At 37.0% G+C, this 24,959-nt stretch overlaps 1 protein-coding gene across 2 annotated transcripts in view; it reads right to left on the bottom strand.

Annotated features, from left to right (window-relative positions):
* Nucleotides 1-24,959, bottom strand: part of LOC129889247 (histone deacetylase 2) — a 32,422-nt gene that overhangs the window by 5,788 nt on the left and 1,675 nt on the right. Inside the window, exons 3-12 of one of the 2 annotated variants that reach the window (XR_008766856.1) lie at nucleotides 14,169-14,286; nucleotides 8,990-9,052; nucleotides 8,798-8,866; nucleotides 8,556-8,722; nucleotides 8,396-8,460; nucleotides 8,272-8,318; nucleotides 8,081-8,125; nucleotides 7,954-8,004; nucleotides 3,213-5,260; nucleotides 1,573-1,655 (exon numbers count right to left, since the gene is read on the bottom strand). Coding sequence is in view for 1 of the 2 variants with exons in the window: in XM_055964476.1 (XP_055820451.1) it covers nucleotides 1,569-1,655; nucleotides 7,954-8,004; nucleotides 8,081-8,125; nucleotides 8,272-8,318; nucleotides 8,396-8,460; nucleotides 8,556-8,722; nucleotides 8,798-8,866; nucleotides 8,990-9,052; nucleotides 14,169-14,286 (712 nt within the window). In the remaining variant the exon portion in view is untranslated. Of the gene's footprint in view, nucleotides 1-1,568; nucleotides 1,656-3,212; nucleotides 5,261-7,953; nucleotides 8,005-8,080; nucleotides 8,126-8,271; nucleotides 8,319-8,395; nucleotides 8,461-8,555; nucleotides 8,723-8,797; nucleotides 8,867-8,989; nucleotides 9,053-14,168; nucleotides 14,287-24,959 lie in introns of those variants that run through there. The other variant, XM_055964476.1, reaches the window with a different exon arrangement.

The following is a 24,959-nucleotide window of genomic DNA, read 5'->3' as shown; positions in this document are numbered from 1 at the left end:
GATGACAGATATGGTCACTCCATTTACTGCAATTATTGAGATGAATCTACCATATGATACGACTCCTCCTTTATGGACTTACTCTAGAAGAAACTCTAGACAAGCATATGGAGATAATCTTGGTTTCTTTGTTTTAAAAGAATATATAAGCAGTAGTTATCTATAGTAGTTATAAGCAGAAATTATCTACAGCAGCAACTGTTTCTATGTGTTAGGAGTTATCTTTATGTTTAGTATAAATATATGTATCTAGGAGAATTCAATAGAAGAAATATATTATCATTATCTTTGTATCTGGAGATTTGTCCACTCCATACGGACGTAGTTATTGGTTAATGCAGTGTTTAAAATCTTTGCACTTTATTTAAGCAGTAAAGTTTCATTATCATCTCGTTTTCATCCTAGTTTTTATCTCCGTATTTACTGAACTTTAGAGAAAAGTATAAAAAGGTAGCAATATCTCTGCATTTCTAAGTTTTTAAATTTTACCCCCTTATTTTTGATGCCTCACATAGCCTTTTGTTGAGCCATAATAGAGATCCCTTTATGATCAAAGATCTTTCCACCCATTCGAACAAGTTCAGAACATTGTCTTTGTTATATCGTAAGATTCCCCCCCTCCCCCCGGGCCACCCCCCCACCCCCCAATCTGAAGTAAATACAATTCTCCATGAGTGAAGAAAAGGTATAGCAGAAGAGAAGAAAGAGAAAGAAGGCCGTCTCCAATGGTGGAATACCACCGGAGATGGTTGTCCAAAGGCCCGGAGGGACCCTAGAGGATACACCTAGAAAGTCGTGCCTGGGAGTATTTCAAATTTAGGAGAGAAAATTTTGTCAAAATTTTATGAGGTACTTCGATATTTCACCTTTCTGTGACTAAGTTCTCATAAAATTCAAAGACAAATCCTTTAGACCAAAGAAAATATCAATCATACTTTATATGATAACATTTTCTATTATGTGAGACATACTGAAATGTTTACCACCATTTAATAATTCTGTTTATTACAATTCTCACAAGTATCAAGAATCCAAATCATTTAACTAATCAAATATAAACATCAATGTTATGACTTCTTCACCAAGCTTATTTTCACCAATTACTTAACTATTTTCCTCCAACCACTTGTATAAAAGTCGATCTAATATTCGAAATTACATGTCCAGCAATGATATCGGGTAAAACTAGCTGGAACGAATGTAATATGTCTACTGCATGTATGTTCCACAATTCAGTTCTCAATTGTATCTTATGCTTGGAGCAGAATTGGGATATCTCGTATCTTCACCCTCACTTTCAAGAGGAAAACATGTAGTTGATCCTTTTATATTTTGATTTAAAGGAAAAAAAGATTACATTCTACATCCCAAAATTTATGATTATTTGGTTGTTATGAAAACTCTTCCAGTTAGCAGTATAAAAAATATAAAAGATTTTATAAGCTTGTAATAATTAAAAAATCCATGATTCCATCTGCTATATGGCTTGCCACAAAAAGAAGCATGACCTTCTGTAAACGACAGACAGGCAAGCAACATATAGCTTGTTTCCCATTGGTGGATCTTACCTTCAACCTGCCAAGTGGATCCCCATCCAAGATATCAGTACCAGCATTATAAACAACTAAATCGGGATCAAATTTCTTCTCTGCAACCTGGAAGTCCATTAGGATAACAATCAGTCAGGTATACAAAAGTAACTCAACACAACAAGGGAGAACTCAATACAACAACAACAACAACAACCCAGTGAAATCCCACAACGTGGGTTTGGAGAGGGTAAAGTGTACGTAGACCTTACTCCTGCCAAGATAGGACGGCTGTTTCCGGGAGACCCTCGGCTCAAAAGAAGCATAAAAAGAGGTCAGATAAGGCTAAGAAGTTCAAAGCTATAAGAAAAGGCAAATAACGAATAAGGCAAATAACGAGAGCGACACGAAAGCGACACAAATAAAATAGGATAATCAAAGTACAGAAAGTAATAGAGAGATAATAACAGAAGTCAGAGCACAAGAAATTATAGTGCTCTAATGCACCTACTAATACGGAAGAATAACGAGACTATGTACTAGCCTTCTACCCTAATATGGGTCCTCCACACCCTCATATCTAAGGTCATGTCCTCGTTAAGCTGTAACTGCACCATGTCCTGTCTAATCACCTCTCCCCAATATTTCTTCGACCTACCCCTACCTCTTCTAAAACCATCCATGGCCAACCCTCTCACACCTCCGCAATGGGGCATCTGTGTCTCTCATCTTCACATATCCAAACCATCTCAGTCGCATTTTCCGCATCTTGTCTTCCACTGAGGCCACTCCTACCTTGTCCCGAATAGCCTCATTTCTAATTCTATCACTCCTGGTATGCCCACACATCCATCTCAACATTCTCATCTCAATAGGAAAGAAAAAGTATCTTTTAAATGCGTCTGAATGTTACTGACAAATAAAAGACGCATAGAAGTATTGGTGCATCTTTCCAGTAATTGTGTGTAGTTGTTAGTTAGTTACCTACTGCTCATAGGATTAGTATTGCACATTTATTATTGTTGAATTTGCTTTTAGTTACTGCAGTAGTTTTTAGTAAAATAGGTTGTTTAGTTTAAGATGAATTTGAATTTTGAACTTAGTTTAGTTGTTTGAGTCATTGAGATATTTTAGGTTGTCTTAAATTTCAAATTATGCAGATTATGTGTTTTATGTTGGTTATTTAAAGCTTAATAAAATTATTGAAAGTATTTGAAAGACATTTTAATAAAATTATTGAAAGTATTTGAAAGACATTTTAATCCAAAGAGAGTCATTTTAACCCTTTTTTGTTGCCCTATCTTTTGAAAAAACCAACAGTGGTATCAGAGCTTTATTGATCTTACGGGATCTGCGAGTTCTTTCAAAGAACTACCATACCATTTTTAACTCGTAAGGGATACCTTTTTAACCCGTAAGGGATACCTTTTTAACCCGTAAGGGCTATCCATTTAACCCGTAAGGGCTATCCATTTTAACCCGTCAGCGCTACCATTTTCAACCCGTGCTTATTTTCAAAGCATAGGGCTATTTTCAACAAATATCGATGTCAAACAACAGTCTCTCTTTGAATGCCCAAAAAAAGTTTCACAAACAAAAACTATCCGATTTGGTTCGTGAAAATAAAATCATATTTTATAACCTATGTCATAGTTGTTGTTATGATGGAAGAAAAAAACTTACAATGCTTTGCAATCCTACAGTTGTCCAAATAAAGGCACTTTCAAAAGAAGTTCTACACAACTTGTTCTTCCTCCAGTGGATTTAATGAGAAACTTTTGCCTCTCATTTTGACTTTAAATAAGTCATGTCCTGAGGCTTCCTTGATCAAGCAATGTTTATCTTCGAAATACAATTTGAAACCTTTTTCTAACAATTGACCAACACTTAACAAGTTCTGGTCTAAATCTGGTACATAAAGAACGTCAGAAATTGCTTTAGTGCCTGATTGTGTTTCAATTGTAATGGTTCCCATTCCTTTTACTGGAATATAACCGCCACGACCTATTCTGACTTTAGTAATTCTGGCAGGCTTTCAAGTCTTTAAAGAGCTCTTTGTCATGAGTCATATGGTTTGTGCATCCGCTATCAATCAGCCAAGCCTCTGTTGAAACGTTGCTTGCAAAACACGATGCCACAAAGAGTTGATCCTCTTCCGGTTCATCAACAACCTGGGCATCTGCGTCATGCTGCTGCAATTTATTCTTGCAGATAATTGCTTTGTGCCCGAGTTGGTTGCACTTACTTCACTTAGCATCCGTCCTTTTCCAACACTTACACGGCGCGTGTCCATTCTTTCCACAATGCTTACAAGGTGGATAGTTTCCTTTGAAGCTACCTGCTTTGCTTTTGTTGTTGTAGCGAGCTCCTTGTCCGTGTGTTGGCTGGTTCTTCTTATTGTTTTTCTTTTTGTATCTTCCACTATCTTCATGTTTGGCCGCCAGTGCTCCCTCTCTAATTCCATCTTCTCTCATAACCCTTCTTTGTTCTTGAGCCTGCAAGGAATTCAATAATTCCGCCAAAGTAATTTTTGACAGATCCTTGGTGTTCTCCAAAGTGGTAATGGTGGCTTCAAATCTTTCAGGAACAGTGACCAGAATCTTTTCAACAATACGTGAGTCTTTAAACTCAGAACCAAGTAATCTTACTCTGTTTGCTATGTTCATAAGCCTGTCAGAGTATTCTTTGATGGTTTCCGATTCGTTCATCTTCTGTAACTCAAAGTCTCTAATGAGATTCAGCACTTGCATACCTTTGATACGATCATCTCCTTCATATTCTGCCTTGAGATAATCCCAGATGTCTTTTGCTGATTTTAGAGACATAATATGAGTGAAAATCGTTGAAGAGACTGCTGAAAAAAGACACGTCTTTGCCTTAGATTTTCTGGTTTTTTTGTCCTTGTGATTTTTGATTTGAGCCATTGTTGGGTTTCCGGGTAGTGGAAGAACTTCATAATCTTCTTCAATTGCCTCCCAAAGATCTAAAGCTTTGAGATAAGGTTCCATCCGCACTGCCCACATGTGAAAATTTTCACCATTAAAGACAGGAGGTGCCATTGCCGAGAAACTTCAACTTTCTTCCATGTTTGATCTTTTGCTGTTTCTGGTTGTGGTGCTGGAGTCACTTGAAACACTCACTCACCGAAATACTCACAGATCCCGCAAGAAAAAAAAGCTCTGGATACCAATTTGTTGGTAAATTTCATAAGAACAAGATATTAAAAAGTAGAGAAGTGAAAACAATATCAGCAGAAGAACAAGATTGATAACTACTGGTTACATTTATGAGACCTAGAATAAAAAAAAAACAGTAAACCCACGACCTGCACTTCACTTAATCACTAACTAGCTCCTAAATAATAGGAATAGATAGCTAACAACTAATTGACTAAGTCTTATTTAATACTAAGGCAATAAAAATAAGTTAACTGCAGGTCAAAAGCAAATTCCTAACAAGCTGCCTAAACCACCAATAATCTATTGTGATAATGTTGGTGCCACTTATCTATGTCAAAATCCTGTCTTGCATAGCGGGACGAAGCACATTGAAGTTGATTTTCACTTCGTTAGAGATCAAGTGCAGCAAAACCAGGTGTGCCACATGCTGCGGATCAGCTTGCAGACACACTTACAAAGCCTTTGTGTCGTCTGCTCTTTCACAGACATCTTCCCAAGTATAAGGTTGTTGATTTCACCTTCAACTTGAGGGGGTGTATTGGCGCATCTTCCCTGTAATTGTGCACAGTCAGTTGTAGTTGTTAGTTAGTTACCGTCTGCTCATAGGATTAGTATTGCACGTATATTATTAAGAGTCCACTAGGAATACTCCTCCTATAATATAGGAGTTATTGTTGGTCTTCGAATGTATTTAAAAAGCGCATCTGCGCATTGTAAAAGACAGAATAGATTTCATCGTTTCTATCTTGAATCTTTAAGAAGAATCAGAAGACAGAGGCGTCAATGCTTTTATGACAAATGTATGCCAAATGATTCCGTTACAACAAAGAAGCACGCACTTTACAGAAGTATGGTTTTATGTTAAAGCTCCAAAGATATTCATCCCACTCCACAAAAGGGAATATCTTTCCTAAGAGTATTATAGGAACAAAAATGAGCTTTTCACAGAATAGTGACAGTGTATTCATAGGTAAGGAAATGCTAGACACCATATTCGCGATGAAGATTAAAACAAAAGGATAGCCTTGTCCTTACAAGGCTGCCACAAGGCTCCTAAAAATTCTAGGTAGGGAGACACCATATTCGCGATGTAGATTAAAACAAAAGGATAGCCTTGTTCTTACAAGGCTGCCACAAGGATAGCCTTGTTCTTACAAGGCTCTCTTATACATATCTTTCTTTTACACCAAAAATATAACTGTACACAGTTCATAAGGGAGCTTTTGACTCTTCTTGATGCACTTGTCGAAACCTTTAAGGGTTTCTTTGTTCCTCCGACTCCATCTCAACCAAAAAGCAAAGAGCTACACCACACAAGCATTCTTCCTAGAGAGTTTTAGGCGATCTCATTAACACTAGATATTGCAGAATTAATTCATAGAAAATTGTCGTGGTTTTCTAAGACTGGATTGTAGAATTTGTGCCAAGAGCAATGGTCAGAACCAAGGAACATTAGTTCCTCACACAATGAAATCACCAAAACAAATTAAGGTATTAGTGGCAATGTTGACATAATAATCTGCAACTTCACTAGTGAACTATTTGCAGTAGTCCTAGCTGTAGCCATCTAACAAATGAACATATGGAACTTCTGCAATGATAGGATGAAATTAAACATTTCCATTAACCAAAACAAATATCGCTTTTATGTCATAAGATGTACTAAACACAAAATAGAGGACTTGAGTCTAAATAAAGTTAAAAAGTTGCAGTTGCATCACTTTCTAGATTAGCACCAGAGAAAATCCATCGATCATTTTACAGCTACATACATGAAAAAACAAATATTTCAGCTTCACTGATCCTTGGAAAATCCTTCTCATTTAGACCAAGCAATAAAATTAACTGAGTTCCCATGATGACTTAAAACTAAACAGTAACCAATTTATGCTAGACATGTTTATGCTATACATGCTTGGACAGGTCACCAGCACATGGGAACAACAAAGTTTCGCAAGTGTAACGAGTTACCTATGAGATGTCTCTATTTCCTATACCTGCAAGTGTGATTAAGAATCTAAACAAATTGAGGAGAGACTTCCTATGGAAAGGCAACAAGGAGGGGGTTGGAGGAGGATATAATCTGGTAAAATGGGAGGTAGTACAACAGAGCAAAGGTGAGGATCCAGAATAATAGTCTACTGTTGAAATGGTTATGGAGATTTAGTGCAGAGAATCTACTCTATGGAAGGAGGTCACTTCCCACAAGTTTGGCCAATCTAGTCCATGGTGCTGCAATGAGGTGATTTGCACTTATGGGATGGGGGTTTGGAGGACTATCAAATCATTATGGCCAAAGCTATAGGGGAACTCCAGAATCAGGGTTGGAGATGGCACCAATACCCTGTTCTGGAAGGATATTTGGATAGGGCAAGATCCTTTACAGGAAGTTTATCCTGATCTTGTGATGCTAAGTAGTAATCCTGAAGCAACCATTGCTGAGAGCTGGTCAAACCAAGGGTGGAATCTGAATTTTAGAAGGCATCTAAATGACTGGAAGGTTGATAGGGTGACAACTTTTTTGAGTGAAGTGGAGAATTTCCCCGGCACCACTATGCAATCTGATACACCGAGATGTAATCTTTCAGGGGATGGCATTTTCTCTGTGAATAAATGTACAAGAGGGACCATAGTGTGATGCAAGGTGAGTGCTCAAGAATCTGGAAGAGCATGGCTCCCACCAAGGTTAAATACTTCACTTGGCTAGTGGTGAAGAGAGCATGCCTGACACATGAGGTTCCACAGAAGAAGGGGAGAAAGTAGTGACAAGATGTTTTTTGTGCAATGAGACTGGGGAGACGAACAACCATCTTTTTTTATATCGCAAGTTTACTTCACAACTATGGAACCTGTTCCTCAGCCTCACAAAGACTGAGTGGACAGTGCCTGAGCATACTGCTGACTTGATGAGCTGCTGGATGAAAAGAAAAATGGAGGATAATTCCTTCATGTATATGGTGGATAGTATGGAAAGAAAGAAATGGAAGATGTTTTGAAGACAAGATCAAGTCCATACATGATGTGAAATGGAACTGTTGAGTGTCTTTATTCTCTTGGTACAAAGGAAACTGTATAGAGGAAGTAGATGAGCTGGTAGATTTCTTAGGTGCTCTGTAAATCTTTGAGTCTAACCTCACTACCTTGTAATTTTTTAGAGGTGGCCAGCATTCCTTAACGCTGAAGAATACAACAGTACTAATTATTTTTTTTAAAAAAAAGTGATGACAAAAAGTCCAATTACACACCTCAAGTGCATGATCTAGCTTAGTCAAGTATTCATCTGTCGCAGTCCCACTCTGCCAAAGTTAGTAAGCCACAGATGTCAGCGTAGTTCGAGTAAAGAAATAACCTGTTTCATAAACTTGATCTAACCTTAACTTCAACTCCTAGATCAATGTAACGCCTGGCTTCGAAATCCTACAAGAAATGAAATAGATTCACAACAGATCTGATCAGACACTGCTACCTTTTGATGCTATCAGTGCAATTGAAAGAGAATCAGAAAGGAGAGGAAAGTAACTGTTCATTCAAGATGCAGCAGATTATTCAAAATGGGAACTCACAAGTGGATAAACTCCGGGATTGTACATATCAAGGATAAATACTTTTCCTGCACACATCCAACCAACACCAATAAATAATATTAAAATGGCACACAAAATACAAGATGAATGATGAGAAACATACTGTCCTCAGAGAAGTCCACCTCATGGCCGTTTCCTTGGTGTGCATCAAGGTCAATTATCATAACTCTACAAGAAAAAAGTTCATTATTGATTTCATTGGGATGACATGACCTTCAACTGTACATAGCCACACATTAAACATGAATTACCATTCGATGTACCTTGAAATATTTAAACGAACAAATGCAAAATGTATACAAAGAGATATATCAGCATAAACACAAAAACCGCCTCCTTTCTCCGATGAGCAATGATGAAATCCACCACCAACATTAATAGCCCATCCCCGTTCTTTTGCAAGCTTTGCAGCCAAAATTGTTCCTCCCACCTTCAGAGAATTATCAACAAAATCTGAACCAGAGTATAAGAAAATAGAAAATGATCTGCAAATGACTAAATTCACCTGCTTGCGGAATGGGTGAAGCACTTTCTTTTGCACAAGGCAATTAGGAACCATCGCAAGAGGAGGTACCTAAAAGGTCTAGTCGTGAGATAATTAAGAGTATGGAAACGAGAAAACCAACTCTTAATGCGTAAAAACAGGTACGATTATGCGCCTACAGCAACAGCAGCAAACATCAATTCTGACTCTTACCTCAACAATCATGGAGACATTCAAGCTGCTGTTCAAACTTTTCAGGTATGATTCAGAATGCACCTACACCAGAAATGTATTGGTTGTTATTTCTGGGTTATATATAAAAAATATCTGTATTCAAACTATTTTTGAAAATCAATAAACTAACAAGAAAGAGATGAAGAAGAATTAGAATCAATTCCACTAAATTCACAGTGTGTCCTTAAGAAAATTATTCCCCTCAAGTACTCAAGATTATGGAAGATATCCTCCCACGATAAAATTATTCACTTTAGCCGAATAGTGGTACCTCAAAGTGAATCTCGAACTCACTCAACGGGAGTAAATCACACTTGAATTTTTTCAAGGAGGAGTTTTAACTTCAAAATTTTAGTACTTGGTATGTACCATTTCATATTTTAATATGTTAGGAAGAATCAAATATTGATAGCCATCAAAAACTGCTTCAGAAAAGACCCAGTGGTTTCGAAAACGTAACACCGATTCATACCGGTGTTGCATCGGGGACCACCGATACAAAATTGTACACCACCCTTCTAGCACCGGCACAAACCAGTGTGTTGAAGAGATGCATCTCTTCAACCGGCGTTTTGCCGATGCAAACAGTGCATCTTGCATCTGAGGAAAAATATTTGGTCAAAATGTTTTGTCCAAAAATAATATCTCAATCGATCATTTACCAAAGCCAAAGCCGAGCGAGGCTTGTCTTCTTATCAACCCTTTAAAAGCATGAAGAAGAGCTTTTTTATTTAAGCACTTGAAAATTTCTTTCTTCCACCAATATGGCAGAATTGCTTCTCTCCAAAAGTGACTTTACATTTTCACATTTCCTCTATTTTTCATTCAGATTTCACTACTAGAATCCCACAATCCCCCACACAAAAGGGGAATGGCTATAAGATTAAACCATGCGGACAAGTGCGTGATTTACAAGTAAGTGTTAATTGCATCTAGATAAGTAGGCTTTCCTGAGCTCATATTGGATGCACTTGGTTAATCATAGATGCGATATCTTTAAACCATCGAACTTTGTTGTACACCTAGACAATACAAGCCACACAATTAACCTTTAACTGTTTATGGTTCTCACGATTTTGTTCGTTTCAACCATGAACACTGCCTGGTTTCATGAGTGCATCGAGAATCGGCCGCCACCATAATTCTCCTTGGAACGGCTTACACTTCACACTCACATAAGTGACTTCTAAACGTTTAATCCTTTAGATAAACTATTTGATCATATCTGCCAATCTTAGAAATCATCAAAAAGCTACAAACCTGAAGCTTTATCCTTGTTTCCTAAACATTGTCTTCATCATGAGAATGGATTGAGTTTTTGATAATGTTGAACCATCAATCACAACTTTGTTTGATCTCTTTGAACCTAGCTCTTGGACTCCAGTCTGCTAAGTAGAGTTACCATTGAGATGACTTGTCCTAGGCCTTAGCCCGGGAATGATCTCTCAACTTCCTCTCTAATTAGGCTTTTTGTAAGTGAATTCGACACATTATCCTTTGACTTCACGTAGTCAATTGTGATAATTTCACTAAAGAGTAGTTCTCTAACGGTTTTATGTCTCTGTCTAATATGACATGACTTTCCATTATACATCATGCTCCCTGCCATACCTATTGGCGCTTGACTATCACAATGTATGCATACTGGTGCCAACGGTTTGGGCCAAAAAGGAATATCTTCCAAGAAATTTCGAATTCATTCATCATCTTCACCAATCTTGTCTAGAGCAATAAACACAGATTCCATTGTAGAGCGAGCGATACATGTCTGTTTGAAAGATTTTCAGAAGACTGCTCCTCCACCAAGAGTAAACACATATACCCACTCGTGAATTTTTTTTTTATTTGACCAGTGATCCAATTTGTATCACTATATCCTCCAAATACCGTTGGATATTTGTTGTAATGCAAAGCATAGTTTTGAGTATGTTTTAAATACCCCAAAACTCTTTCCATAGCCATTCGATGAGTTTGATTGAGATTATTCATGAACCGACTCATATATCTAGTTGCGTACAATTCACGACTTACACCAAACTTTTACCCTTGCATAATCCAATTGTGAGTCACTTTCACCTTCATTTTTGAAGTGCAAAGTTCACATCTATTAGAGTCTTGCCAATATTGAAATCCAAATACTTGAACTTGTCAAGTACCTTTTCAATGTAATAAGACTGTGATATTGCTAAATCTTGTGAAGTTCTAAGGATTCTTATACCTAAGATCACATCAGCAACTCCGAGGTCTTTCATATCAAATTTGCTTTCTAGCATACGCTTAGTAGCATTTATATCAAAAATGTTCGTACTGATGATCAACATGTCATCAACATACAAACAAACAATGACCTTGTGATTTGGAGTGTCTTTAATGTAAATACATTTAACACACTCATTAATCTTAAATCCATTTGCCAACATATTTGGTCAAACTTTGCATACCACTATTTGAATGTTTGTTTTAGTCCATAAAGTGACTTAACAAGTTTGCACACTTTCTTTTCTTTACCAGGAACCACCAAACCCTCGAGTTGCTCCATGTAAATTTCTTCTTCCAACTCTCCATTTAAGAAAGTTGTTTTCACATCCATTTAATGAATTTCAAGACCATATACCGCAGCTAGTGCAATAAGAATCAGAATGGATGTAATCTTAGTTACTAGCGAGTATGTGTCAAAATAATAGGCCAAGTTGAAGGCTCTGAAGACCAAGGTTATGGAATATATCATCCCAAGATAAAATGATTCACTTCAGCCGAATAGTGGTACCTCAAATTTGTTGAATCTCGAACTCACTCAACGGGAGTAAATCACACTTGAAGTTTGTCAAGGAGGAATTTTAACTTCAAATTTTAGTACTTGGTGTGAACTATTTCGTATTTTAATGTTTGAAAAAGAATCAGATATTTATAGCCATCAAAAACTGCTTCAAAAAAAATAGTAACACTGATTCGTACTAGCGTTGCATCGGCGACCGCTGATACAAAATTGTTCACCGCCCTTCAAGCGCCAATACAAAGCAATGTGTTGAAGAGATGCATCTCTCCAACTGGCGCTCTGCCGATGCAAACAGTGCACCTAGCATGTGAGGAAAAATATTGGATCAGAATTTTTCGTCCAAAAATAATCTCTCAATCGATCATGTTTCAAAGTCGAAGTCGAGCGAGCGATGATGGCGCAAGACTCGTCTTCTTCTCACCTTTTAAGAGCATGAAGGAGTGCTTCTATATTTAAGCACTTGATCCACCAATATGGGAGAATTGCTTCTTTCGAAAAGTGACTTTACATTTTCACTTTCCCTCCATTTTCCATTCACATATCATTCTAGAACCCAACATCAGTATTCCATCAACATTGCCAGGTAGTGGTGAACAAAACCAAACCTAAAATCAAATCAAAAACCGCACCAAACCGCAAACCAAGTCAAACCGGAAAAAAAACAACTAGTGATTTGGTTTGACTTGACTTGGTATTGGAAAAATAAATCCAACTATATTTGGGTTGATTTGGTTTTAACTTTAAAAATTAAACCGAGACCAAACCAACCCGACTATATATATATATATAATTTTTTAAACTTATTTTATATATAAAAGTATTTACTTTAATATAATCCATAAATATTTCTTATACTTTTTCATAGTTTTTATCTTTGAACATATTATTTCAAGTTTGACTTGGAATTTTGAATGATCCAATAAAGGTTATAGTCCATAGATATTAGTAACTCTAATAAATCTCAAATCGAAATCAAATCAATACCAATGCTAACATAAAAGAAAATCAATTCAACACTAAAAATGACAATAATATTGAATATTTGTTCTTTAGTTTTACATTGGTTTAGAAAATTATATAAATTACATAACCTAATTTAGTTTATCTTTAATGCTTAGTCTTGTAATTAATACGTATTACACTTATATTAGCATGATTTAGTACTTTTAAATTATGATCAGTTTCATTTTGACTAATTCATTTGCAATATTTGTTTTATGCAATTTCATTATTATTTTTTGTTGAATAATTTAATGTCGTCACTCATATCATATTTTGTGTTATTTTCTAAAGGAACACCTTAGATAGTTATATTTTGGTAGAACTAAAGAAATATTTGAAGCACAAACTAATTATATGTTTGTATCAATACTTCACCGGAAAAACCCAAAAAAAACCGAAAATCCGAGAAATCCAAAAAAATCCAAAGAAACCCGAGGTTGAAAAACCCGAGTTTTATTGGTTTGGTTTATAGATTTAAAAACCTGACACATATGGTTTGATTTGGTACTTGAAAAATACAAACCAACCCAGTCCATGTACACCCCTATTGCCCGGTACAAGGACAGTCAGTGTCAATGCTAGTCCCACCGACTATAGTTGACAGATAGGTAGAGTTACAGCACCTAGATTGGAAAAAGACCAAGAGTATCCTGAAGTGACTAGTAAATTCTGTACATGCAAGAAAAGTATAAGTGGATGTGTTGTAAACAACCGTAATGAGATTGCAAATGGACCTCAACATTGATGAACTCAGATATAAGCAATGAGGAGCCTCATACTTGACTACAAATTGCAGCACAAGGCTCAGGTATTATTGGTGACAGCATCTAGATCAGATTAAAGAGCAACAACATTCTGTTTTGATAACAAAAGATTGCAAATATATAAGAAAATAGAACTAGATGTATTGACATATGGTATCATCACCTTACCAAAATTGCAAATTGACCTCGGCATTATGGACTCAAACATAGGAAAATGAGATGCCTTAAAAATGGTAGTAGACAATATGCATAACAAGGTTTCCAAAGTAATTATTCAGAATAGTGATCCTCAAAACTTAGATTATGTGAACTCAAGTAACTGGTGGATGGGATCAGAATATCATATATGATGGTATCTAGGTTTAGTTGAATGGAGGTGATTATAACTTAGATACCAAAGGTTATGATACCGTGTTCCTCAGAAAATGTCAGTTCATTAAGTTGATCAAAATAGCCCACAAAGGTGCAAGCATGCATATTACATGAATGTGCTCAAGGGAGATAAAGTGAAAGAGAATGTTTCAAATTGACTCAACCAACTGTTCGAAAAACAAAACAAAAGGATTTAATAACTCAATAAATGACTATGCTGCTATTAACCAGTAGAAGTTGCTACCACTAGCAGATCATCTTTTGTTGCCTCCACAGGCTCAACTACTTGCTTTTGGTCCATGATACCTTCCTTAGTGAGAAACCAACAGATTCGTCCCCATTTAGAAGAGTCAAATGGATGCCTGTGAAGTTAAATGCTTGAATTAGGTATCCAGTTAAATCCAAACCTAGATAAGGCAGTAGGTCTTTCAGAATAATAATAATATTTTTAGAAGGAAAACTAATAGACACTGCTCCCTCAAAAAATAATAACTAGATAGATATTCAGCACCACAAACAAGGATAACTCACCACCTGCAGGAAATGCAATGTATAGACGTGAGGCCCTTGCCATTGCCAAGTGCTAATACCTCTATTCTCAAGTTTTCACCTCCACCCACACTCCCACATTTCCTTTATAAAACTCTTTCCCAGAGGCAAGCGAGAATTTGGGGGAGGAAAGGTTTAGGTTGTTCTGTTGATGAGTGACACAATGTTTTAGTTTCAGTAATGCATATTTCTACCTTCTTAGGTGCCTTTGGCTGAGAAATGGCAGAGATGAAATTCACACAAAAAGGTGAAAAATCAGAGGGGAAACTGATGTTTGGCTACAAATTGAAGCTAAGAAAGATATCAAAACCATTAGTCTGGTCCTATCTAACCAATTCCAATTTACGGACGGACAAAAAAAATAAAGGAAAAGGAGGTTATGAAAAAAGAAACCTAAAGTACACAAGCTGTAGTAATGACACAATTATATGTAAGTAAACATTTAGTCCTAAAACCCAATGCATATACAAGAAGAATGTTTCCACATTTGGATGTTTGACATATATTTATCATGACTAAATGAATAAAATAAAAGAGGATTGCATGATATAATTTTCCCATATCCTCTAAAATCATTTTGTCCATAAGTGTGACAATATGATGATTGATTGTGATAAAAAGAGATGAGGTAGAGACAACATCACATTAAGGGAAGTAATCTCTAATGACCTATAAACTGTTGGAACTAATGCAGATTTAACTAATAACCAAACCCACTGAAAGAACTGATACATACACACAACACTATCCATGAAAAGGCCCAGGCCCAACTGCCTAGGTATTGTCCGCTCTTGATCCAGCCATTTGGGTCTCACACTATTCATTGTCTTGTGGTCCAACAATGTTTTGGCGCAACGGGGCTCTCCCACTCTGGCACCCCACCATTCCAGGGGACTGAAGCTCAGTCGGCCGCTCTCTTAAAGCCCTATACTACAACCATAGGTCCTGACAAGGGATGACATCTATAATACAGGCCAAAAATCCTAAATACACCACCCACAGGATCTCATGGAGCATTTAGGAGTAACCAGTAGTTGGATGCTATCCAACCAAAAGAAAGAAAAAAAATGAAGTATCAGACCACCACAGAAGAACTGTGGAGACTCACCATTATAGCTAAAGCAGGTGATGATCAACTAGAGGGTTCGAAAGTACCTGGTGTGGAATCTGTACATCCATGATAAGGGAGCAAATCTACACAACCCAATAAGTACTACAAACTATTTCTAAAAAGATGGGAAAAGCCTTTAATGAAAGAAATATCATAAGTGGTAAAGTAATGCAATGTAACATATCATATGACATGCCCCTCATACTTAAGTGAATTCATGTCATCATCTTTTCAAAACATTATCAGAGAAACACATAATTAAGTGCCACAGTAGATACAGTACAATGGAGAGACCACTAGTGAATCAAAACATGGTCACACGTGACGTGCATGTGACCTAAATAACAATCCACACTTGTACGTCCATTATGGGAAAACACTTCCATCGTGGGAAAGCATACATCCACTTAGAGTACTAAGTACGCCGCCCATGGTCAAGGGTATCGTTCCGTATAACCTTACATTTCATACATAATGATCATTTGACTCTAGAAGTGTATGGAAGGGTGGTTGAGGGGAGGAAAGTGAGAGGTACCATTGTTATTGTGTGGGGTTTTACAAAAGCTTGCTTAAGGAAGATGTTAGTTGGAGACCCAAAATACAGGGGGAAAACTTCAATCAGACTGGAGAGGAGATGAGGGAGTGGATGGGAAGGGCTATAGAAGAAGAGGTGAAGGATACAGTGGAGAGTTGTACGGGAGATGAAGTCCTGGGACCGATTGGCTTTCTTTTAACAATGCTGGAAGACTATCAAGGAATGAAAGAATTTGGAATTAGAATCCCCTTCCTTTAACCAAAACGCCTTATATTTGTGCCTCCAACTAGTCTCTTGCATGATGGCCAAAGAGGCTAATTCCCTCTTTACCTCCTCGCTCCTAACCCTCTCCCTCCCCTCTAGCTTGTTTATCCTTTTCAACCTCTCCAGCTCATTCATTAACTCCATCATCTTAATACTACCCTCCCAAACACCTCCATGTTCCATTCCCTTATGTCCCCCTCTTAGCAATTTCAGCTTCCTCGCAAGCCGAAGAAAGGTGTGCCAGCTATATCATAGCCTTTCCACCACTCGTTCACTTTATCATCAAAACCCATCACCGTGAGCTACATGTTCTCAAATCTGAAAGGAGCACACATACTCCTCTTTCTTCCATCTATCTAGCATAATAGGAGAATGATCTGATATAAATCTAGGGATTGCTACTTGCAACACATTCGGAACTCTCTCCTCCCAATATATGGGTATCAAAAATCTATCCAGCATAGTCTTTGATGAAGAGTTGTTCACACTAGCCCATCCTAAGTTTGCAATTGTTAAGGGAAGATCAGTAAAGCAACAGTTATCAATAAACTCCATGAACTCTTTCATTGCCCTAGACACCGTCCTACATCCCACCCTTTCCTCTGAAAGCCTATCGTATTAAAATCCCCTTCTAGAACCCATAGGACATCTCACTCCGTCACAATCTGCCCCTCTCTCCGCCATCCCCCAAATTCTTAACTCAAACTGCTAACTTAAACTCACCCTTTCTCATATCCACAACCTCCCATTTCCTAATATAAACTCACCCTTCCTCACATCCACAACCTCCAATTTCCTATCATCCCAAAATATTATAATACCCCCGGACTCCTAGAAGCCGATTTCCGATCATACTTCACCCACCCACCCCTCCCATATTCCAAATACTCCTCAGCATAACGTCCATTATGACCTCCATTGTAGTTTCCAGGAGGCACAAAAGATTTGCTCCTCGTTCTCTCGTCTGCCTTAATAATGGACCTTTTATTAGGGTCATTCATCCCTCGCATTCCATGTAATGACATTAACTTCCATAAACAACTTTATTCTCCCCCCACCCTTATTTATCCCACCAGCCTTCTCCCTACTCCGGAATCTCTCCTCATACACCACCAAGTTTACCCCTCCCCCCTACACCTCCCTTGCCCCCATATTCCTCCCTACCAACAGCTCCCTTCCTCCGCACCATTAGACCCATAAGCTTCTTTTTCAATATCCAAGAGCAAGCTCTAAACCCCCAACATTGATTAGCATGACTAAGTTACAACGAAGTGGTGTATGGCTCGATACAGCCAATTCCCGCTTAAAAGCATTGATAAGGGCATTTATAAAGTTTGTTGGTCTCCCCCCTACACCTCTCTTGCCCCCATATTCCTCCCTACCTACAGCTCCCTTCCTCCGCACCATTAGACCCATTAGCTTCTTTTTCAATATCCAAGAGCAAGCTTAAACCCCACCATTGATTAGCATGATTGAGTTACAAGGAAGTGGTGTATGGCTCGATACAGTCAATTCCCACTTAGAAGCATTGATAAGGGCATTTATGAAGTTTGTTGATTGTTGGAAGTTGAGAATTGATGAATCCTTATGATTCTAATGATGATTATAATCCATTGGAAGTATGAAAGTTGAATGAGTGAGTTCTTTAACCTAAATTGGTCGAATTGGATAGCTTGATGCCAATAGTTGCTAGATGTTGGATTAATATTGGACTACTCCAAAGTCTAAACATGTAATAACCGTACTGAGTTCAATTATGTAGAGTGACATTGTTGAATTCGTTGGAACACATTGGAGCTCACATTTAGCTAAAGGGACATTCAAGATATGTTGAGATGTAGTCTTCCTTCAGATGTTACTCAAAGCTCATGCACTCCAAATGCTTGTTTAAAGGTCTCAAATGCTTTAAATGATAATGTATGATTTGTGGGAACAAGCAAACATACATTATCTATGCCCAATGTTATGAATTATATTAAAAGCTATGTTATACATGATATAAAGTAAATCATGATGATTTCAAGCATGTTATGATCAAAATGAATTTCATGAACTTGCTATGCATATTATAATTTCCAATTAAGTCAAATACTTTTTTCAAATACTTATGATGTGACTTGATGAATTGAAAAAAATGTTGGGCTATTAAGGCCACCTCGAAGTTTATACCCCAGACAAAGCTACCACTTGCATAGTCATCTTCCTCGATTCATCTGCTACTTTTGGTGATCCCCATTTTATGTTCTCAGTCGCGTGTAAGTACATTATTTCATTTGTCATGTTATAAAGACTCCATAGATGTTTTAGGTTTTTGTTTAAGTTTATCATACCTATTAAAGTCTCACGTAGTAGGTATGAATGCCTACTTTTTCAAAAATGTGATGTTTATGATATTTCACATGTATAGATTAGTGTTGCCAAATTTTATGAATGGGATTCTTAAAATGTTTAAGGTTTTCCTATCCATGCATGCTTAATGATTAAGTATAATATAAGGATGGTTCGCTTGATGGTAAGTTTAAGGCATTGAATCATGTTCCTCAAGATTTTGGGCGTGACAAAATCGGTATTAGAACACTAGGTTAATGTTGTGTCATAGGACGTCTAGGAGTTGTGTCCAGTAGAATCATTTTTATTGGTGTGTTGCTGACCACATAAGACATTTAAAAAGTTAATTCATTCCTTACTCTAGATCGTACGATAAATCTGGACTCTTGGGATGATTCTAACACATTCATTTGTTTCCCATCCACAAAAAAAATGGCTCATCTGCATTCCTCAAACTCATTTTATGAATGGGATTCTTAAAATGTTTAAGTTTTTCCTATCCATGCATGGTTAATGATTAAGTATAATATAAGGATGGTTCGCTTGATGGTAAGTTTAAGGCATTGAATCATGTTCCTCTAGATTTTGGGTGTGACAAAATCGGTATTAGAACACTACGTTAATGTTGTGTCATAGGACGTCTAGGAGTTGTGTCCAGTAGAATCATTTTTATTGGTGTGTTGCTGATCACATAAGACATTTAAAAAGTTAATTCACTCCTTACTCTAGAACGTATGATAAATCTGGACTCTTGAGATGTTTCTAACACATTCATTTGTTTCCCATCCACAAAAAATGGCTCATCTGCATTCCTCAAACTCGTGACATGTGCATAATCCGCCATTATGTGTAGCGTTATTACCCGTAAACCAAAGCCTTGGGGGCCTTAACAACTTATGAAGATTTGTTGATTAAAGTTTTCTCTCATATTGTGAGAAGTAACAACATCATCTACCAAAGTGGGATATTGTGAAAATGAGAAGTAATCCATGATAATTACTATGTTGTGTCGACTTTCTCCATTACCTTTGATCTAATTCCATGTCAGGTACTAACGAGCCTTGTGGTTGATCATCTCAAGCTTTAGCTACAATGTGAGCTTCCATAGTCCTTCGCTTGATACCTATATTTTGTTTTTTTTTCTTTTTGGTTGGGTTGCATTCCACTTTTGATAACTCTTAATTGCTCCATGAGACCTTGTTTGATACTTTATTTCTATTTTTGGTTGTTACTACAGTAATCAGCACCTATTGTAATGCTATTGAGTCCTTCTTTTGGGATTTATTTATCAATCCTGATCATCATCGGGACTTGTAAATATAATGTTGGGCCACTTATAACCTATTTGGCTTGGCTTTGTGAAGCTAAAACGCTTATTTTATTTTATTTTAAAAGTGAGGTGTTTGGCCAAAGCTTTTGGTAGAAAATGTCTTTTGGGAGTAGCAAAAGTTATTTTTCAAAAGCTCCTTCTCAAAAAGAAAAAGTTTTTCAAAAGCTAAAAAAATAGTTTCCCCAAAAGTACTTTTTTAGAAACACTTTTGAGAAAATACACTTAGAAACACTTTTTAAAAGCTTGGTCATATACTAATTGTTGCTCAAAAGTGTTTTCTATATTGAGTAGTCAAACACAATTGTTCACCAAAAGTTCTTTTAAAAGCACTTTTGAAAAAACACTTTCCAAAATAAGTTGATTATAGAAACTTGGCCAAACATACTATTAGTTCCTTTGATATGTTTGCCAGTGACAAATGTTATCGCATAGGGGTTCGTCCGATAAGAGTGTTGTCGTCGAAAGCCTATAATGGCCCTGCTTTTTGTTGTCGTGACAAACTGGACATCCAATAAAATTGAAACAATATAGATTAAATTAGCATGGACTTTGTGAAGGATGAAAGGCAAAATTCGACAAAACGGTCTAAATTTGGAAGTTTATCATCCCACAAACCAGCTGGCTATTGAACTCGAAAAGGGGTTCACTGTGCAACTTGCCTCAAGATATTCCTCTATCAAGATTGGAGAAGAAAGTAAGGGGTCATATAAGGCAAGATCAAAAGTTTAAATGTCAAGGCGCTTTTGGGTTACACCAAGGGGTCAAAACTACGAGGCCCTAATGGTTTGGCCAAAACAGACAATCTTGGAAGTTAGGCCTAGGTTGTTATTGTCAATTTTCTTCTCAATGCCTCTCAAAGTGAGTCTTTCCTTTATATAGAGAGTTTACAGATTACACATACCTAAAGATCCGTCATTCTTATCCCTAAAGATCAGCTATTCTATCCCTCTAAATCTGCCATTCAAATCCCTCTAAATCTGCTATTATATCACAATATTTATTCTCTATGATCACTATAACAAATCTCTATAATTACACTTATTTACAACACTATATTGCTACATTAATATATACAATCATTCACTATTAAGTCATAATTTGTGAGTTGTCCATCATGCTAACATCCCGCCTCAAATTGATGTTGGTGGATCAAGAAGCATCAATTTGCCTACTAGAAACTGATGGCGTTGTCGTGCCATGGATATTGTAAATGTATCAGCTATTTGAAGATCACTGGACACGTGCGGAAGAGTAATGACTCCTTTATTTACAGCTTCTCGTATATAATGACAATCTACTTTGATGTGTTTGGTCCTCTCATGATAAACTGGACTAGTAGCAATCTGGATAGCACTTGTATTGTCAGCGTGGAGAGGAGTAGGATTAGATTGAGGAAATCCAATCTCAGCAAGTAATCCACGAAGCCATACAACCTCGGAGCAAGCAGTAGACATGAATCGATATTCAGCTTTTGTTGAAGATTTGACACACGATCTTGCTTCTTACTCTTCCACGATATCAATGATTCTCCAAGAAACATGCACCAACCAGTGACTGAACGATGAGTATCAGGACATCCCGCCCAATCAGAATCACTAAAAGCATTAAGACGAATAGGAGAACCATTAGGAAAGAGTAATCCACGAGTAGATGTTCCTAGAAGAAACCGAATGATGCGATGAACAGCCACCAAATGAAGATGACAGGGAGCTTGCATAAATTGACTAACTTGTTGAACTATAAAAGAGATATAAGGCCGAGTAATTGTTAGGTAATTTAGGCTCCCAACTAATTGTCGAAATATAGTTGGATTAGGAAGAAAATAGCCTTCCTCACGATGATACTTCACATTCAATTCCAATGGAATATCCATGGAGGAGGAATCTTGAAGACCAGCCAAGGAAATCAGATCCCGAGTATATTTGTGTTGGTTTAGAAACACACCTGAAGAATTATTATGAGCTTCCAAACCCAAGAAATATGTAAGAGTACCAAGATCTTTCATATGAAAAGAATCTTTAAGTTGTTGTTGAAGGCTAGTGATCAATGAAGAATCTATTCCTGTGATAATAATGTCATCTACATATACCAAAAGAAGAACACAACCTGTAGATGTTTTTCGAAGAAACAAAGATAAGTCATATTTGCGCTGCTCAAAAGAAAAATGTAGCAAAGTAGGAACTTGCCAAACCAAGCCCTAGGGGCTTGTTTTAATCCATACAAAGACCGCTTCAACTTGCATACATCTGATGTAGGTGATGAGAACAAACCAGGCGGAGGTTTCATATAAACATCTTCTTTAAGATCACCATGGAGAAAAGCATTTTTGACATCCATTTGATGAAGAGACCCGTTTTGTAAAGCAGCAATGGCAATAATAGTTCGCATCGTAGTCATTTTTTCTACTGGTGCAAAAGTCTCTTCATAGTCCACACCATACTCTTTTCTATTACCAAGAACTACCAACCAAGCTTTGTAACGATGAAGAGTTCCATCAAAATGAAGTTTAATTGAATAAACCCATTTGCACCCAATTGGACGTATATGAAACAATGTCCCATGTGTTATTTTCTTTAAGAGCCAAAAGTTCTTCCTCCATTGCTTTCTGCCAACATTCATGCTTGGAAGCTTGTGAGTAACAAGTTGGAACAGAAATGGTGGATAAAGTAGAGAAAAAGCCATACAAATTAGGAGTACGAGATACTCTGGTAGATCGTCGAGTAGGCTTCGGAGGATTAGACCTTGAAGAATTCTCAAATTCTAGTTGTGGTGCAGTTTCAGGTGGCGGATCAATTTCGGTATGGGGTAAAGTTGGCCGACGTCGTTCATACACAAATCTAGGTTTGAGCCGCTTAAAAGAAGATGACAAATCCTCAAAAGCAGGAAGAAGAGAGGAAACAGAAGATGACACAACATGAGTAGGAAAGAAATACTGATTTTCAAAGAAAACAACATTTTAGAAAACTTGAAATTTGTTAGAACATGGATCATAGTAAACAAAACCTTTCTGTGAAGTACTATTAACCCATAAAAGCATATTTAGTAGACTGAACAGAAAGTTTATTGCGCTGAGAAGGAGGCAGATGCACAAAACAAACACAACCAAATGTATGAAAATTGTCATAGCTAAGATTTGATGATAAAGAAAATAATATGGAGACTCAAGATTTAGCACTTTAGATGGTAGTCTATTAATTAAATAGACAGCAGTAGACAAAGCTTCCACCCAGTATTTGGATGGGACAGAGTACTCAATCAATAAAGTACGAGTGGCATCTAAAAGATGACAATTTTTACGCTCAGCAACCCCATTTTGTTGTAGTGTATATAGACAAAAGCGTTGTGAGATAATTTCTTTCTCAAGCAAGAAATTTTTGAATTCATAAGACATATATTCTCCACCAGAATCAGATCTTAATAATTTGATGCATTTAGAAAATTGAGTCTCAATATAAGCCAAAAATGTCTTGAACATGAAAAATAACTCAGATTTGGACCGAAGAAAATACACCCATGTAAACCGACTATAATCATCTACGAATGTCACAAAGTACTTGAAATGAGCATGAGAAACAATCGGTGAAATGCCCCAAACATCACTATGAATGACATCAAAACACTTTGTAGCACGACTACCAAAATGAGGAAAAGGAAGAGTTTTACTTTTGCCTAATTTACAAGTAGAACAATCAATGGAAGCAACTGAAAATTGATTTTTATTCCCCAATAAACCAAAATTTGATAAATGAGACAACACAATAGAATTTGGATGTCCTAGACGCTTATGCCACACCTCAGTCTTACTAGTTGTAGAAGTACAAGCAAGAGATGGAACGAGAGGAATGGAAAAGTGTGTAGGAAACAATCGTCCAACTTTAGGCCCCTTCGAGATTATCGTCCACGACCCCTGATCCTACACAAGACAACCATTACGAGAAAAATTCACATCACATTTTTCATCTACCAACTGCCCAACTGAAATAAGACCAGTTGAGAGCTTTGGTGAAACGAAAACATTCTTAAAAGTTGGAGTAATGTCCCCAACCTTGGTAATGGATAAATTACTACCATTGGCAATTGTATTTGTGATGGACCTTGATACTTACGGACATTTTTTAATATGTTTGTTGAGCTGGTCATATGATTGGAAGCACCCGAATCGACAATCCAAAAATTAGATGTAACATCATTACCTTGTAATCCCAATGCTGAAAAGGCTGACATGATCATTTGTTGAACCATTTTAGGAGTAAGAACTTTTCTTGAAAATGAGTTATCAATTGTGGAACCATTTATCCCAACTTGAAAAGCATTGACCCTATGATTTTGAGGGCGCGTGTAACACTCCTTAAGAATGTGTCCTTGTTGTTTACAATAATTACAGAACTTTTTGCCACAATTGCTAGCAATATGACCATATTCCTTGCAACTGTAGCATTGAGTTCTAGTCATATTCCTACCCTTTCAATTACCTTGAGCAGCAAATGCAACAGTTACATCATTTTCTTTCTTGAAAGCATTTTGTGTGACAAGATGCTGCTCTGCACGAAGTAATTCCCTAAAACAAACATCCAAAGAGGGAGACAGGTCATGGTTCATCAAGTTAGCACGAACACTCTCAAAGTCGGAGCGTAATTTCATCAAAAATTGGTCTCGCTTGCTTTGCTCATGAACTGCCTGAATAAGGATTCAAAGTGATGTGAATTCATGCTTTTGAATAGCTATGAAAACTAGAAAGACTCAAGAAAACAACTAGAATGACCAAGAACTAAAGTCCTAGCTGTTAGGACTAATCAGTCAACAAAATCCAAGATTTTCAAAAAAAAATGAAAGGAACCACAAATGGACTCTATGAAACAAGACAGCCAAGAGAAGACTCTGATACCATGTCAATTTTCTCCTCAATGCCTCTCAAAGT

This window comes from Solanum dulcamara, chromosome 5 (genome assembly GCF_947179165.1).
Source record: "Solanum dulcamara chromosome 5, daSolDulc1.2, whole genome shotgun sequence".
Classification (NCBI taxonomy): Eukaryota; Viridiplantae; Streptophyta; class Magnoliopsida; order Solanales; family Solanaceae; genus Solanum; species Solanum dulcamara.
Note: the sequence above shows the minus strand (reverse complement) of the source record. Positions and strands in the feature narration are given on the sequence as shown.